The sequence below is a fragment of the Trematomus bernacchii genome, unplaced genomic scaffold (assembly GCF_902827165.1).
Source record: "Trematomus bernacchii unplaced genomic scaffold, fTreBer1.1, whole genome shotgun sequence".
NCBI lineage: Eukaryota > Metazoa > Chordata > Actinopteri > Perciformes > Nototheniidae > Trematomus > Trematomus bernacchii.
The window spans coordinates 7,857,225-7,875,081 of NW_022987477.1; the positions used below are offsets into that span (position 1 = coordinate 7,857,225).

The 17,857-nt window shown below is 36.7% G+C and overlaps 3 protein-coding genes across 5 annotated transcripts; 2 read left to right on the forward strand and 1 right to left on the reverse strand.

The window, feature by feature from the left end:
- Positions 1-592: 592 nt before the first annotated feature.
- LOC117498413 (ADP-ribosyl cyclase/cyclic ADP-ribose hydrolase 1-like) lies at positions 593-5,176 on the forward strand. Of its 3 annotated transcripts, none has more exons than XR_004557577.1 (8): positions 593-812; positions 1,809-1,935; positions 2,032-2,167; positions 2,694-2,776; positions 3,832-3,905; positions 4,163-4,205; positions 4,393-4,476; positions 4,555-5,176. XR_004557577.1 is itself a non-coding variant. In XM_034150502.1 (8 exons), the coding sequence occupies exons 1-8, from the start codon at positions 667-669 to the stop codon at positions 4,610-4,612; spliced, it is 786 nt and encodes a 261-aa protein (XP_034006393.1). In that variant the 5' UTR covers positions 594-666; the 3' UTR covers positions 4,613-5,176. The 3 variants fall into 3 exon arrangements, 2 of the variants coding, with proteins under 2 accessions (XP_034006405.1, XP_034006393.1); XM_034150502.1 differs by having other exon boundaries at positions 594-812; positions 4,163-4,240; XM_034150514.1 differs by having other exon boundaries at positions 4,393-5,176.
- A 3,508-nt stretch (positions 5,177-8,684) lies between these two features.
- LOC117496353 (TNFAIP3-interacting protein 3-like) lies at positions 8,685-14,414 on the forward strand. The gene is made up of 10 exons (XM_034148021.1): positions 8,685-8,858; positions 9,600-9,703; positions 10,986-11,076; positions 11,327-11,401; positions 11,495-11,560; positions 11,658-11,768; positions 12,370-12,483; positions 12,566-12,643; positions 13,110-13,235; positions 13,328-14,414. Exons 1-10 carry the CDS (start codon positions 8,856-8,858, stop codon positions 13,373-13,375), a joined length of 816 nt encoding a protein of 271 aa, XP_034003912.1. The 5' UTR covers positions 8,685-8,855; the 3' UTR covers positions 13,376-14,414.
- LOC117497901 (cocaine esterase-like) lies at positions 13,451-17,687 on the reverse strand. The gene is given in 14 exon segments (XM_034149938.1): positions 13,451-13,657; positions 13,779-13,851; positions 13,935-14,084; positions 14,153-14,294; positions 14,454-14,534; positions 14,668-14,808; positions 15,643-15,744; positions 15,826-15,930; positions 15,998-16,146; positions 16,473-16,561; positions 16,563-16,582; positions 16,783-16,839; positions 16,841-16,922; positions 17,683-17,687. Coding segments are annotated over 14 exon segments (1,371 nt in total). The 3' UTR covers positions 13,451-13,482.
- Positions 17,688-17,857: the final 170 nt, after the last annotated feature.

The following is a 17,857-nucleotide window of genomic DNA, read 5'->3' on the forward strand; positions in this document are numbered from 1 at the left end:
CCTTTCCTTTCAATTTAGAGAATTCGAACGGCACTTATCATGGCTGCCACTGAGGGACTTCCGGGTCATTTCACTCCGTTAGGAAGGTTCCTAAGCTAAATGGACTATTCGACCGCAACCTAGCTCCGAACCGGCCCTGGAACCGCGTTGGTGTGAAAGGGGCATAGGAGGAGATTCAGGTGATAAGGTGATTGGCTAATGGTTACACAAGCCAAAAAAATCGTTATGACATCATAAAGTGGCCAAAATCTGATCAGCTCATTTTCAGACAGGTTTTTTTATAAACGGATCAGGACAAAAAGTGAGCAAATATTTTTTCCTGAAACTTTCAGAATCTCTTTACACAGAGGGGACACATATTTATGTTTAAAAAACATGAAAAAGTGGATTTTGCATAATAGGTGACCAATCTTTCCTTCAATAAAGTCATCAGCGGCAAGTAAAGTAGAATGTACCTCACAATTTAATCAAGCAGTCGTATTTAGTCGAGTACTGTGTTTTTTTCCTCCCACCAGCATGCTTAACTTCCTCTTTGTGGCCGTCAAAACTCAAATGATGTAGCTCCACCTCAACCGCTTCCTGTTCAAGCTGATGCGCTTGAGCTTAAAAACAACAGTTAGACAGCCCAAGGTGCATTGTTAGTTTGGCATTTTTAAAGTCTCTAGAATGGAGAAGAAACACTGTATTACTGTAACAGTTGTAATTGCTCTGGTTATTGTCGTTGTCGCCGTTGTGTTGGGAATCACACTGGGGAAGAGAACATTCAAGCAAGAATTTGAATACAGGTGTTCCAAGTTCGAAAGTAGTAAGAAGTAAGTGTTTTTGAGTTTTGAAAGGTTAAGTTAAGATATATTCAGATAATGGGTTTACTTGGTTACTGCAGCCTAATACAACACACCTGCAAAAAGCATTTTCAGAAAGTTGTGTTTTCTTACAAGTTTTTGTTTGTGGTGCTGTTGAACTGTAGTGCATTACTTACAAAGCTGTTTCTGTTATTTAGCCTGCATGATTCAAATGAATGCGGTGGACAAAATAACAACAATTCCTGGCAATACTCTATAATGCATTAACGATTAAAAAACAACATCTTTATACTGTTTTCATGCATTACAGTTTAGTGTAACAGCACCACAACAATGTCCTCGGAAATTATTATACGGTTGAATTGGCACTTTTTGTAAACATTTAATATTATAAAATTCATGGAGATGGAATTTCTTACAGCAATGTTGTATTAGACTGCATTTATTAAAGCTAGGTCTTTTTCGGATACCATTAGCGGTGTCCTAAAGCTTGTCTTCCTGGGGACTCAACACATTTGATTGCATGGAAAACACAAGACATATATTGGAGAATTAATTTAGTATTTATTCTAATAAATACATTTCTATATATTTATGACTGTATTTGAGCTACTCAACATGGCTTCTCAGAAAAAACTACAGATCCCCCAAAAGCATAGAATCATACACATATCTGTAAGGTAATGTAATTATTCCAATGTGTATTAAAGGAGGAATCTTTTCAAAAACTGATCATTCACATTAATGTTTATATATATAAATATATATATAAAATGTATATATAATATATATATATGGGTGAGGGGCAAGAACAACAATGGCAACATTGTATGCTATGTATGAAATTGTTTCTTTATGTGAAATGCCCTGTTTTCATTTTCCAGATGCCAAATGCCTTTTTACAAGCAAGGCCTGCACCAAATTTGGTCCAACACTTCGGCATTTTCATCATGATGACTCTGATCCATTTTCCTGACACTAAACAGCACTGATTTTATTTTTCAGGTACAACTGTACAGAGATATGGCATGAGTTTGAAAAAGCCTATGTGAACCAGGACCCTTGTAAGATCCCCATGAATGCCTATGACTCTTTAGTTGCTGCGGCGCCCTTTGAACATGCATGCAACAAAGTAAAAACCTTTCATCACAAAACTGTGCACATTATCCACTAAATGTATCTTTGGCAATACAGATTAATACATTTTATATTTTTGTTTTCGGGTTAGACGTTGTTCTGGAGTAAAACAAAGAATCTGGTCCATGACTTAACTAAGAACAGGGATGATGTCAATTTGGAGAAAACTCTGCTGGGATCTGTGCTGGATGGTGTGACCAGCTGGTGTGGAAAGATGGGCAGCAGTGGTAAGACTCTTTGTGAAAAAGTCAACCTTATGATGCCGCAATTTAGTCCAGTTTCGCTTTTACTTGCAAAATAGAGTAAAAAAAACGAAGGAGAGAAAATAAAGGAGTAGCATTGATTCTATGGAATTGTCTTACGTTCAGTGAGCTGACATTTGACCGTCTGAACGTAATCAATAACTGAAAGAGGTATCAATATTTTCTTATTATTAAAAGGAAATCAGTGTATTTCTCCAAATGACCAACGATTTATTTGAATCCTAATAAAACAGATGCATAAGAAACATATTATGTTTCTCATTCTCACCATGAGATATTTTACACAATCACACATAGTATATATAAGTATACTCTGCTAATACAATGGGGCACTTGTTTTCACTACTATGTTTTGTTTATGTTTGGATCAGTTACTTTCGTTCTCAGTGTGGGTATAAAGCTCTGAGGTTTCTGCTTAGTTTCCTGTACAGCTCATCATAGCAAATTCTTATCATTGAAATGCAAAAAATATGTGTATGTGTTGTTCTAGAAACATTAACTGAAGGCTGCCCCGTGTGGACTAAATGTGAGAACAATCCTCCTCGCCTTTTTTGGAACAGACTCTCAACTGCTGTAAGTTATCAACAAGAATTCACTATTTTTGCCAAAAATACAACAGTGGGAAAAAGCTGAACCTGTAAAACCCTCTCTTTTTATAATGTGTTGCTGTATCCATTTTTCTGTGCAACATTTCCTTGAGATAAAAAGACCTCTAAACAACCATGTTGTTTTCCAAATTGTACCGGATAAAAAAAAGAGCAAGGAAAACTTGTGAAGGCAGTACAATTAGTTTTGTTTAACAAGGCAAGGCAAGGCATGTTTATTTATATAGCACTTTTCAATTCAAAGTGCTTTACAAAAATGAAACACATTAAGAGCATTAAGAAATAGTGCAGCGGAAACACATTTTAAAATGGCATCTAAAAACAGGTTTTAAAAAGCAAAGAGAATAACATAAACATAAAATAATCGTATTTCAAATACATGAATAAAAGTAACCGTGCAGTGTAAGATATGAATAGTTAGATTAAAAGCAGCGGCAAAAAGAAGCCTGGATATAAAAGTATTGAGAGTTGCAGCGGACCTGCAGGTTTCCTGGAGTTTGTTCCAGATATTGGAGTATAATATCCATAGACTGTATACAAAGATAATATCGGAAAGCTGCTTCTCCATGTTTAGTTCTGACTCAGAGGACAGAAAGCAGACCCGTCCCAGAAGACCTGAGAGATCTGGGTGGTTCATAATTTAGCAGGAGATCAGAAATGTATTTTGGCCCTAAACCCTTCAATGCTTTATAAACCAGCAGCAGTATTTTGAAGTCAATACTTTGACGGACAGGAAGCCATGTCTAGACCGCAGAACTGGAGTGATGTGATGTTAGTGAGGACTCGAGCAGCAGCGTTCTGAATGACAGTGAATTCCTATGGAAACACAATGATCATAACAATGTTTTTTACCTTTTTCAAGAAGAGCATTGCTGGCAATATGAACAAATAAACCAAATTCCGTTGATTGCAATGGAGCTTCTGCTCCATAAATCCTAAATGTCTATATTTCAAAAGGAAATTGTTAGTCTGTAGTGTAAATCTAAAATTGCATTTACTCTAACTTCATCTTCCTGTCTGTAGTTTGCAGATTTTGCCTGTGAGAATGTCACAGTAATACTAGACGGATCCATCGACACACCATTCAATCCTACAACGTAAGCATTTCTAATGCTGACAGTTTAATTACTTTTATCCAACCCTATTTTAATATAGGGTCGGAAAATTCCTTAGCTGACCTCTAAATGATCATGGTTCTGCTCCGAATCACAAATGTGTGCAGATGTGTTAATAATGTAATGGTTTTCTTTTAGTTAATATATGAGGAATACATAATGTGCTGTGGTGGTTGCAGGTTGTTGGTTTGAAAATATATTTTTTAAAGATATAATAAATCCTTTAAATGTATTTTCAGTACTTTTGCAACAATTGAGGTGAAGAGGATCAAATACCCCAAGGTGAAAAGCCTAACAGTTGTTATTGTCCCTCAAAAGTAAGATTTTCTCCATGTTTGCAAAATTAATAAATGTTTTGTATGTGCTTCTACAGTGGTTTATTTGTGGGGTACAACACACAAATATGCAGAAAGTTAAACTTATGCACGTAAAGCTGTTCCTTAAGTTTCGTCTTCTGTATCCTCCTCAGTTCAACCTGCAATAGTGACTCTTTAAAGGCTTTAAAGAGTGCGCTGGTTCAAGGAATAACATATAACTGCAAGGAAGTGACTGAGTGAGTACAGCCTCTCTGTTTAAACATGTTTAAATTCGAAATATATTGACCTTATGTTATTTGTTTCTTTGTATGCAGAGCTAAGATCAAGAAGTGCAGCTCCGATCCAAAGACACCCATTGGGAAGTGTTGGTGATGACGTGTGAACTCAATATCAGATTGGACTGTGTGACTAAATGACACACAACAAGCCTTACAAATATTTTGCCTAGAGTTTATTTTTGAAAAGTCTTTGTAAATTGAACAATGTGCTATTATACAGTACTTTAAATATACTGTATCATTATTTTTGTATGAGTTTGACAACATGTGAAATTACTCTTTTTTTATGTAAATGTCAATGACCCATTTTTACAGTGACAATGCTGTTTTTTTAATCTTTTTTGCTTTTTAATTACGTTCAATTGACAATCTCGCTTGTATCGTTTTCTGCCTTTTATATGAGAACAATCTGAAAAAACCCTCAACATTATCGATCCTATTCTATAATAGAAATAGAAACATTTTAGAATAAGTACATAGAGCAATGTTGATAAACGTAACAATGCATTATTGTTTAATAAAAGAATAAAAGAAAAAAACATTAAAATATGGAAAAAAATAAAAGAAAATGTGTGTTAATAATAAGGATAAATATGGGATTTATTAATAAATGTGAGAAAATAAAAGTGTTAATAACAATGTTAACTGTGTCAGTATATTTATCGTATGGCTTGATTTCTGATAAAATATCATTTTTGCACGCTGAAATTGATCCTGCTATTAGATTCAGTTATTTTGATGGCAAAACCTGAAACAATATTTTTAATAAAATGTTGGAGTGTAATGTTAAAGGGGACCTATCATGCAAAATGCACTTTTGTACGTCTTTTATACATGAATATGTGTCCCCGGTGTTCCAGGGAACTCACCAAGTGTCAGAAAACACAACCCTCTCTATTTTCCTCCATACCCAAATCTCTAAAAAAGGGGCTGCAACGGATCTGATAAAAACTGATCCAGATTTGAACACTGTCCTGACGTCAGGATGGTGGCGCTACGGCTATTGGGCCAACTCCACCAATCAGGAGGAGACAACCACGGCATTGCCGTTCGAAAGCGCTGGAGACGTTGTAGTACATATGCCAGGCCTCTAGATGGTGCTGTTGCTCACATAATCAACCCTTGCTAAAACAGATCTAAAAAATGTCAAATTGAGCAAAATGAGGCATGGCTAAAATGCATGATCTGTTTGGTATTTTGAAAAAAAAAAAGTATAAATATGCCTTATATAGGTATGGTCCTACACTATATTATTCAAATATAGCATGATAGGTCCACTTTAAATTATTAAATTGTAGTACAGATCACGCAGCATTTTGACAATTTTGAAATGTGCAACCATACACATTTTGTTTTTGTATAAATGAAAATCTGAGTAAAATGAAATTATTATTATTTAGGTTATCTGCTTTAAATAAAATAAATCAGCAATAAGTATACACAACATATAACACAATAGGTAATCCTTAGTAAGTTCATCTGTGGTGTTACCTTAAGTAATAAAATGAGTTATTGGGGCATTTCTCTGAAATCACAAAGACATGATTTACTTCTGAGAAATACACATGGTGTTGAGGCTAAATATTTTTCTTTCTCTTATGATTCATGTGAAACCGTAACCTATACGAAGATGTATGGTGTATGCACATGTATTCAACCACTAAACCACTGAAAAAAAAAAGGACAACTTATTTTGCTTTTATATTTGCAGGTGTAGGCCACAAGATGTCTTATCTAGTATTGTGAGCCGAGGGCGTGTTCTCGGTGACACAGACAGGAACTTAAAGAGTGGGGTCGAGAGTGTGCTGTTTGATTATTGTGGCAGGAAGCAGGAGTCACACCAAGTTCAGAAACAACCTTTTCTTTCCTTTCTAGTGACTTGCTGCTGTGTGAGACTCACACATACCGTAAACACACAGCTGTTTGTGCTGGGAACACACTGAACAGGTGTTACATGCAGAAAGGCCCCTTCCCTAAAACCACAACATGGGGTACTGAGACAAGTACTGTAATGTCGGTAAACATCGTCATAGTTTTAGTCACTCCACCAACACTACAATGCCAAAAATAATCTTTAAAGCAGTAGAGGATAACATGTGTTACATTGAGTATGCACACATTTACATGTATTCCGTCTAATTTACAACACGGTAACTGGTTACTGGTAACTTTGTATTATGAGTTTGGAATCCATGATAAGACAATACCACTCTATGTGTACAAGAAATATGATGCTAGCCAACAAGCGCTTAGCTTAGCATAAAGACTGGAAACAGGGGGAAACAACTTAGCTTTGCTCTCTCTAATAACAACAATCAACACATTATATTTTGATTTGTTAAGCCAACGTTAAAAACTGAATTAAAATCTTGTAGTTTTATTGCAAGGCAAGTGCATTCCTGGAGTCTTGGTTGCCATGGCAGCCAAATGATGGCCCAAGATTAGGGTGCGTTTGTTTATCCAATCTGATGTAGAAGGAAAGTGTTGTTGTTAGAAGGAAGAGTGTTCTATTTCTAAATGAATTACTGAAAGGTTGGTTAAATGCATGAAAGGAAAACTTTCCCATCGATATGTGTAATTAAAAAAAAATATTGCTTATCAGTGAATAGCCTTAGATGATTATAATGAGACATGATAACAATATGTCTATGAAAATAAATAGGTAAGTCACTTCTGTCTCCTCAGATAGAGCTCCAGAGTCCGCTCTGCCACTTCCAGTGTGAGCTGCTCTGAATAAATGAATGATACATTCCAACCAAGCTTTAAATCTGAAAGGTCCATTTTGAGTGCTCTTCGGTACTCAGAGTGACTTTTTTCGAATGCAGCCACTTCATTTTTTCATATGACTCGGCAAAAAGTAGAGTCATATAGGAACAGCAAAAAGTGAATCCGAATATTTCCCAAATTACCTTCTTAATGATCTAGAATTAGGTCCTGAACCTCCAAAGAATTGCTTCCAAACAAATGTATCCTTCAAAAAGCAACATATCTTCTCAGTGAAACCAAATAATTTCTAAATCCATACAAAACACCCAATACAGACTAGCTACAATGACAGACTAATCAACTTTGTACTTTGAAAAATTACAATATCATATTTCCTCCACCTATATCAGTGTTGTTTTTTGCAACTAAATACATTTGCGTTGGCGTTGGCACTCAACTGTATTGGCTTTCACCAATATATTAACATCCTTATTGGGGAGGACTGTGTCTTTTATTTTGTACTTATTGGTGAAGTGGGATATCCCACAGTACCCAGCTGAAACCTTCCCAACATCTGCAAAAAACAATGTAAGCCTATGTAAAAACAAAAACAAAAAAATCCACAAAAGGAATATCTTTGGTGGAAAAAGTCTCAGAGGGGGAACTATGTTGCCTGTTTCCCTTTGGTCATTGCCTGATATCAAAAAGAAAAGCGTGGGGTTGAATCTTTAAAGTGAATGCATGTATACCTCCAGGAACCCTAAGACATGTTTCTAGAAAGAATAAATGAGCAGTAATGGGTGGAGTGAGTCCCCTGCTGAGAGCCTGTTACCGGAGGAGGAGCACAGCGTATTTTCCCCGCTCTGTCTTCCCTGAAACAAGACTGTTCTTCTGAGTCAACAGATTGAGTAACATGATAGAGCCTGCAATATGTGTGATTTTCCCACAGCCCACAGCAGTTTATGTTCTTTTTTTGGTGGGACAGTTTCATCTTGAAATTTTTTTTTAAACGTCTTCCGGTTTCTTAGTGTGAGAATGTAAACCAACCAGGAAGAAAACGCACAGTAGGCTACACTGTAAAAAATAAATGTAGGCATAAACTCATATCTCATTTCACTGGTATTTCTCATTTACTTATTTTCAAAAAATCTTGAAACAATCATATTTTGCACATGTTTATAAATCGTTTTTTTACATGCGATTGTGTATCTATATATTTTTTTCTTCCATTGTTCAATTCGTCAAATTAAGTCGAGTTTACCTTGAAAAAAGACAAGGAAACGATTAAGAAACGATCTCATATTGCTTAAGAAAAAAATAAATAGCATTCATTAAAGTTATTTCCATGTGTAATTTCTTGCAGTGGGGAGTAAGATATTTTCTTAGTCATCGATTCTTAGTGTACCATTACCGCTCGTGCTGCTGATCAGTTACTTGTACTTTCCTTTCCTTCAACAGAGTCGTCAGCGGCCCTGCCCCTGAATACACCCCGCCGCGCGAGGGAATCCCGGCATGTGATTGGACAATGCCGGCTTCCCCACGTCATTCAGAATCCTGATTATAAAATGTGCGGTACAAGGAGTCACTGCTTCAGAATCCAGCTGTTGTGGAGGACACGATAATCTGACAACATGGTGAGGGTCTTTATGTGATTGTAATTGTTTTTTGTGTGTCTGCATGCATATTTAAGATTTAAGAACTTTTAAAATGGCTTCATAGGATATACTCCTGTGTTCATGTTTGTTGTGTTAAATTAAGTGGTTTAACGATAGTTCCACGTGCAGCCTGACTTTAGGCGGTGTGAAATTGTTCACATCCTCTGCGTGGGTTTGACATCAGCTGTGGCATTTTCTGCACGTTGTAGTAACCTCACAATTGTATTGTTTATTTTGGCTTTATTAGGCTTGATTTATGAATTAGATTATTATTTAAAAGGTAAAATATTAGCTTTTATTTGCAATGTATCATTACCACATGTATTGGTATTTCTTTAGTTATTGTTATATATTTCATTTGATTCATTCATGCTTAATGACATTTAATAGCCTATATCATTTAATAAGATTTTTTTCAGGTCAGCATTTAGTTTAGTTGCTTTGAGGGTTTTTGTATTTATGTTACATTTGTACTAATATAAATGAATCTTTATTATTTTATTAATGATTCTCTTTAAGTAGTATGTAAACAAGAAATCAGTTAGCCATATAGGCTATATTAAAATAAACATTTTAGATAAAAACATTCTAAATATCAATAACGTTTAAGATTCCCTGCAGTCAGACTTTCTTTTTCATTGATTCCTTTCATATAAATGTTTGACAATGGTTTAAAATGGCTGTTATGTATAAAGTACCTGCTCCTCTGTTATTTGACAGTTACAACAAGCAAACCCAATGGACAGGCCAGCTGTGGAGAGATCACAGACCACAGACAACAGACGGACACACAGACTGTATCCATCACTGCCAGGCATAAACAGGTCAGGAACATCCCTTCATTTCATCAGATATTATTACTGCATGCATATTTATTTTTGATTTACTGACCTGCAGTGGTTGAAGAAGTACTCAGATCCATAATCTAAGTTAAAGTTAAAACAGTCGTTTTACACAGTACCAACATAATGTACTCAATACAATTTTCAATTCAGGACTTTTACTTAAGTATCAAGAGCAAAAGTACTCATTGTGCACAGTGACTCTTTTTAAAGTGTTCCCCACGGACCCGCCGAAGGGGCCGAAATCACAACATCTGCAAGCAAAAGTGTCTGAGGGCTTCTTAAGATTTAATAAACTATGAATGTTTCATATCTATGTAACGGGAAGAAACTCAGCTAACTGATCTTATATATATATATATTTTTTTTAAAACCTCAAAGCTAACGCTGAGCCTCTGAATTAGCCACGGGCAAAAAAATCTTAAGGCCGTTAGCACAGAACTCTAGCTAAGAGATGTCAATCATCAAAATCGACCAAGGGGGGCCAGAGATATGGAAAATCCACCCAAATGACCCCAGAAGTGTTTTTTTTGTGCTAAATCTCTCTAAAAAGGTCAAATGTCACTTGTTTTGCATCAATCATGATACAGGGTACTTATTATATGTTGTACTTTGGATTCCTAAAGCTTTTAGTCTACTAACCCATCATCCAAGGGTAGTTTTCACTATAAGTAAAAAAGAATTTTTGGACAGACACTATAATTTACAGTTTTTTACCATGTTCAATCTGAATTTTCTTTAAAATAAAAAACATCTATATTGATTCTGACTTTTCTACATTCAACTCACAGGTTTATCATTACTTTGAGAAAAAAGATTATTAATTTTCCCCTTTTAGAAATGTAGTTATGGTCATTTGTTCTGGAAAGGTCATTTTCGAGCCTGAGACCTGAAAAACAGGCTTGGGGCTTAACAGGTTGAATATTATATTTTGTGATTGTTATGTTCTGTTAACACTTATAAGTGCATGTAGGAGCATTGTAATGTTCAGCATTGTGGAGCAGAATTTATAATACAGGGTGAATTAGTATTGCAACCTATAGGAGCATTTGTTTTTTTATGTTAAAGTTAACAAGTCTTCAACAAGTTCAATATTGGCCTGTGAAATGTTTAGGAATAAAGTAGCATAAAATGGGAACACTTAAGTGAAGTACAAGTCCGTACAAATTGTACTTAAGTACTTAGTTGCACTTATTTATGCTATTAATTAAAGGCAAAATACTGCAAAATTGTCCTTTTTGTTTACGTGATTTAATGTTTTCAGGTATGATGTTTGTGTGGCGGTTTGCTCAACTGGAGAAAAGCCTCATTCCGCTGCAGTTCATCTTCCCGAGAGCCTGCTGAGAGACAATCAGGTAAAAAAAACAGATGCAACCTTGGAAGATACGTCTGAGAGGATAATCACTCTCATGCTGTCACCATCTGATTCCCTGACCTCAAAGTTAGACCATGTTCTTTGTGTTACTGGAAACACTCAAAAGCAAAACTTCCAAAAATGTGTAAAAGGAAGTTAGTGGATATAGTTAAATTGCATAATTGTCAGTGCAGTCATAGCTGTACAATCCGTGTGCCACATTGTAACAGTTCCTCTTTTATTTGCTTCAGTCAAAAACTTCAGCTGCCAGCAGTGATGTCAGAATGAAAGCCCAGATATGTATCTTGGAAAAGCAAAGGCAGGAGGTGAGTACATTTCAGAAGTTAGATTATAATCATCCAAAACACACATTTTCCTTTCAGTACTTAAAACATTCATGTTCTTTTTCTTTCACCCAGCTTCTGTGTATTAATGAGAAATGGGCAAAAGAGTACCGCACCATGGTACGATACTACAAAGAAAGGGTAAATTCACAGTCCTGAATTTATTCAGCATTTGTCAGTTTGTCTACTTTTATGTATTTGCAGTGCCTTCATGTTTTGTGTCATGTGTCGTTTTCAGGTTCAGGATTTAAAAACATTACTGCAACATGATCCCCTCGCAGTGGAGATTTGTGAAGGAGGAAAGAACGTCACATCAAACAAGAAAGCCGAAGACAAAGAGAGCACATGGGTAAATACAGAATTCATTTTAATTCCAGATATAATTTAAAGGTCCTCTATTATACTATTTTTCAACAATATATTATAGGTCTCAGATATATACAAAACATGTCTCTGAAGTGTTTGGCTTGAATTACAAACAGATCGTGCATTGTAGCATGCCATAAACCCCTCTGTTTTAGCCCTGTTTTAAAAGTGCTGATTCTGTGTCTGTACCTTTGACTGCTAATTAACTGCTGCTGGCCACGCCCCTCTGTTAGATGATTGGTTTAAAAAAACGTAATGGTTCTCTATGAGGAGATTATAAGGAGGCCATAAGGTGGGCGGATGTTACCTTGGTTGGTTATTGGCTAACGGTTGTACAACCCCAAAAAACATTGTGACATCACAAAGTGACCAAAATCTGAGCAGCTAATCTTCGGACAGGTTTTATTTATAAATGTATCAGGACAAAAAGAGAGAGAATATTTTTTCCTGAATCTTTCCTCTATGAAGGGACACATTTATGTATAAAAGACATGGAAAAGTGTATTTTCCATAATAGGTGACCTTTACATTTTAAATCTGTAAAAGTGTGTATGATAATTTAATCCTTGTGGACATTTTTTCAGACTGGTGAGGAAGTACTAAAAGCAGAAAAAGAGGCGGAGGAGCTGCGAGCACAAAACAACACTCTGACCCGGAGAGGGCAGCATCAGCATGAGGAGATCCTAAGATTGAACAAGGTGAGTCCAAATTGTTACATATCATAATGAGGGCCTTTTGAGAGAACAGTGGTTTAACAGCTGCTTTAATATGTTTGTCCAGGCACTAGAAGAGGCTCTTCAGAATACTAATCCTCTCGATGCGAGCAGTGAAACACTACAGGATATCTGGAAACATCAGGTAAGCTTTCTTCATCATCATAGTAATGTATTTCTTATGTACTGTATGTGCTTATTTTGTTTTACTTGAGTTAGGTGAGAAGACTGATACAACTCAGATGTTTGTATGTAAAATATGAAGCTACAGGGCAGAGGGCTCTTAGCTTAGCTTAGTTTAGCATAATGTCTGCAGTAAGGGGAAACTGCTTGCCTGGCTTTGTACGTAAAATCCACGTACAATAACCTTTAAAGATTTCTAGTAAACATGCTATTATGTTTTTTTGTTCAACTCTCAGACAGAGCCAGGCTGCTGTTTGTCTCTGTTTCCAGTCTTTATGCTAAGATAAGCTAATTTTAAGCTAATAAACATGAGAGTGCATGGTATCAATCTTAACAAAGGACAGTATTTCCCAAAATGTTGGTCAATTCCTTTAATGGTCTTGCTCAATTGAATCTTTATATAATGTTTTCTTATTGTTCATTTTCAGGCCCAGGTTTACAAGGAAGACTTTTTGACGGAGCGCAGGGACAGGGAGAAGCTGAAGGAGAAGAATCTGGAACAGGAGAACAAATATAGAAAAGTTCACAGTGAGCTACGTGTCCTCAAATCTCAGGTACAACACACAAGTACAGCCTGTTTTCTGCCTATTTCACTTGTAAAAAAAAAGGCATAGAAATTTAATATTTTGTATCTCTCTTTTCCCAGGTGGCTCGAACACCACAGCCTGTACTTGAATGCACCTGCACAAATTGAGCCACAACTCCAAACTGGGAGGTCCGCAAGATTAACCAGAAACACATCCAACTACAAAGACGCTATACACTTAACAACAAACTCTGAAATTCAACATCCTCCTCAGATCAGAGTTCATCATTAACAATGTGAGACTTTAGTTTATCAGGCAGGACAACATCAAGGAAGTGAGCTCTGTTCTGCTTCAGTCCTTGGCCGACTGTCTGCTGCAGATTCAGATTCAGGTAGTTTTTGTTTTGGTCGTAAAGAGGCCAATCCACTAATCTGGGCCCATTTGGAGACCTAGGAATAAAAAAAAAACCCACTAAGACTGGGAAATAGAAATGTGAAAGCAATGTGAACTAGTAGACTAAACACTTCCTAAGAGGAAAAAAGCAGCAAAGAATGAAATAAAATACTCTACCCGCTGCGTGCAAAGTTTGCTATGTACGCCATTGCAAACTTACTCAGTTCCTCTTCTTCTTGTGACACATGTCCTATACTTTGAATATGAATTATTGCACATCCATAACACTATTGACTTTATCAAAAGTGCAACAATAAGGCTTGTTTCCAGTACCTGTAACCACAGTGTGTCCGGTACAAAAGCAGGCTCTGAGAAAAAACAAAGCATCATCATAGTGATCTGCTTGGACAAAAGTGGGTCTCGTGCTGCCGTGCATCAGAGGAGAATGCTGAAATTCGTACACGTACACAGGCACGCCCGCGTCTGGAGAAGGAATTAAATGCAAATCATGTTGTAATGATGAGGTTTGTGATGGAGTCACCGCAAATTACCTCTGTGGTATGCAACCACTTTAAGAACAGGAAGAACGAGCACCATGTCGCCAAGTATCTCTCTGAAAACGTCACGTACGTTCTATGGAGAGTCGGCCTGTTGCAGGTATTCATTCAGTATTAGTTCATTTGCACCTGAGGCCTGTCAGAGGAAATATAGAGGTAGAAGAAGGAGAATTAATATATAAGAACATTTTTTTAGTATATTTATGAATACTTGAAGGATTTTTGGTTTCTATTTGTTGTTTATTTATCATGGAAATAAAGCATTGAATATGAATGTGTGTTGAAAGTCACTTACATGGGCGGGAAAGAACATGTTCATCACTGATATCACATCCTCCCTTTTCATACCATGATCCCACCCAGAAGGTCCTAGGAGCTAAATATAAGTACATGATTTCTACACTAAATAAACACTATTACCAATGTGTCATTTATATGCTTGGGAAATTACCAAACAAATGACATCCATTGTGATTTAAAAAAAGATATAAAGGGTCTTGCCATTGTACCTTTGGGAGCATCCATCCAAATTCATGATTGGTCAGTCCTATCATAATAGGAACCTTCTGGAATTCTTGATGCTTTAAAACTTCCTCAGGTGGGCCTTTCAGGAACACACCGTAAATAGCTAGACCCAAAAATGCTTTAAACTGAAATATAAAGGCAGATATCACCTAAGCTTACAGTATTTATCATATAAAGGATGGTCTGTGATCACATAACCCTTTAGAAAAAAAGAGTCCAGAAATGCATTATCTGGAAACGAATGCAACTTAAAGAGGTAATACAGTAAAATGAAGTTTAAAACTGCAATGAATATGATTCTTTTGGCCACTTGGAGACATTGACTTGTACCGTTAATATTCCATTATGTCCACCAGCTCTCTAAGAGTGTCAGTCCTCTGTTCGGCTCTGAGCATTTGGTGAACAGTTGGTTGTTCATGCTTTTTCACTGAAAAACGGCTAAAAATACACTATGAGAGTGGGGAGAGTCAACCAAAACACACAAGCTTTAGATGGTTGTGGACCTTTTTCTTTTGGATATATAAAATAGAGTCAACCAACCAATATATTGCAAAAATAGCCAATCAAATATAAGTGAAAATGTGGGACATATTAACATGCTTTAACTTGAATAGTTTGACAAAATGATTGTGCCTCCCATTAGGCCAAACCCTACTAAGGTAAATCAAATAGCGTTTAATAAGGCAAGTGACGTTTACATGAATCAAGTCAAACAGCCCTGCATAGTTGACACTGGTAAATCCAAACCACACCTTGAAGATATCCGACTAAATCTAAGATAATCTTACTTCCTTAACAATTTTTTGCAGTGTAGAATTCAGTGGTTTTAGGGGCCCTTCTTCTGATTTTGATCACCAAAAATACCCTGTTCAGCTTTAAAAAGGCGCTCAACTGACTTCTCCGAAATGTTAGGAAATTAAAAAACAATAAACAGTAGGCTACTGTACTGCTTATTGTACCTTCTTCATGGCGCTCAGTATTTCCTCCTCAGACCGGCCTTTGATACACTCGACAAGCTTCTTACTGTTGCTGCTCTCACAGTCAGACAGATTGGCTATCATCTGCAGGAGGGATTGGTGGAATAAAAATAATATCAGGGAAAAGTAAATTATCATTATTATTATCAGTATATGTTGTAGTACCTGAGCCATAGCCAGTGGATTGCTGGTGTAATGAGCTTCCAGTGGTGCCACTCCACTCATGGCGATAGCTTTGTGGAATAAATCCTCAGCTAATGGGGACAGTACCTGCACAGAAACATGTGTTACAAGTCTGTATTCCATATCTTAAGTGAATTATTCACCTTTTTCTCACCAACATAGAGACACTGATGCCACCTGCAGATTGTCCAAAGATGGTCACTGAATTAGGGTCTCCATTAAAGGCCGCTATGTTGTCACGAACCCACTGAAGGCTGGCTATTTGATCCAGGAAGCCCCAGTTACCAGGTGCATGCTGGTCACAATACATTATGGTGGAGGGATATTAATGCCACAACATTATAGCCTACTTTCACCTCATGTTAGCATCAGGAGCGCAGAGATATCTACAGTAGGACCTCTAGAGACCTCTACTGGCAAACAGAAGGAACTACAATTACTAACTGTTTTTTAAAATGGCAAAGGACTTGTACATCTGTATTATCGCTTAATAACTAACTTTATGATGAACTACTAAGGCTGTTTTTTATTTAAATAACTATATTATGATGATTTGACACCTTATGTTTCCTATTTAAACAAGTTTTTGGACGATAAACCGAAAATGTTAAATGTATCTGAGTCTGAAACGTACCTTAGGAATCCCAAAATACTAAGGCGATACTGAATTACAACCACAACCACATTCTGACATGCTGCCAGGGGTGAACCATCATACCCCATGGATCCACACCATCACCTGGACAACAAACAAACCCAAATTACTCAAACTGAACACAGTCTCTGTGATCTTTGTAGGATTTAGTTTTAAGCAAATCCCTGTTTTCCATTCATTCAGCTACACTCATTCACTCCATGCAGCTGATCAGTACTGCCATATTTTATTACTGTTGCATATTCTGCTGAGTCATTATGTGTGTGCTGTGCACATGAACTAACAGGCAGTTTGTCTCCTGAGGCAGTCCCAGTAGGTCTGTACACATTAAGATAAAGGCACTTCCTCGGATATTTCTACTGATTGATACGTCAGTGGGAAAGTTTTCCACGCTTCCTCCACAGGTGCTGTATCCTGCAGACACCTGAAGACACAGAAAGTCTGATTTAAGCCATGATTATTTAGAGCTACATGCTGTTTAGCACATACAGTATAATGTTGACCACGTAAACCACATTAGTTTCGTGTGCGATCAACAACTTTTCCCAACTAGCACTTAACACAAACCACAACTGAGGCTGATGGGAATATTATTAGTTTTGCAGATATGCTACAGAGAACCGAAGTGAAACAGGAAGTTCTCTGTTCTGTTTTAGGAGTAGAAAACCTCATCCAAAATCCCATTGACGTTAGCAATGAGGCTAATAATCAAACTACATTAATATTGTGTGTTTATTCATAGGTTAAGGACATGTATTGTTCATATTTTTCTTCATAAAAGCAGAATTTGATTATAGACTATGATACTTTGTTTTGATGACACAAAGTCTTGACCCTAACCCTAACCTGCACATTTTTATGTGCACTATAATTTGTTGTGTACTTATTTTTGTTTAAATCAAACTTGTTTTACTTCTTATAGAAAAAACAGTACTTGGATGCTCTTTGTCTTAAAATAGACAATTTGTCTTAGGTAAGTAATCTAAACGTATGGTTATTCGCTTTTACTGTCAGTCAATTTAATTGAAATGAAATGTAGCGTAATGTAAACCTCAGGAACCCTCCTAATTGTTTAAGGAAGATTAAAGACCAATGAGTAAGAGATTACATTAAGATACAGGGGCTCCAGCAAAAACAACCCTTGTGTATACTCACATTTTAGGCATTTTAGTTGCATCCCTCACCCCATCCCAGGGCTCAGCTGGCTGGGGGGCAGCAAACCTCAAGGGCCCCACAGGTGGATGAGCGAATGGGATGCCTAAATACTCCTCAACCTGCTGCTACACCTTTCACTGCTGTGTAATGTCCTCGCACAGTGCCAGATTTTAGAGTCACTTCAGGTCCAGAGCTCTCTAATAC

Coding starts and splice junctions, on each gene's coding strand:
- LOC117498413 (XM_034150502.1), top strand. CDS start 667: ATGGAGAAGAAACACTGTATTACTGTAACAGTTGTAATTGCTCTGGTT. Junction 1,936..2,031: donor TTGAACATGCATGCAACAAA/GTAAAAACCTTT, acceptor TTTTCGGGTTAG/ACGTTGTTCTGGAGTAAAAC. Junction 4,477..4,554: donor AACTGCAAGGAAGTGACTGA/GTGAGTACAGCC, acceptor CTTTGTATGCAG/AGCTAAGATCAAGAAGTGCA.
- LOC117496353 (XM_034148021.1), top strand. Junction 9,704..10,985: donor TCACTGCCAGGCATAAACAG/GTCAGGAACATC, acceptor TAATGTTTTCAG/GTATGATGTTTGTGTGGCGG. Junction 11,769..12,369: donor AAGACAAAGAGAGCACATGG/GTAAATACAGAA, acceptor ACATTTTTTCAG/ACTGGTGAGGAAGTACTAAA.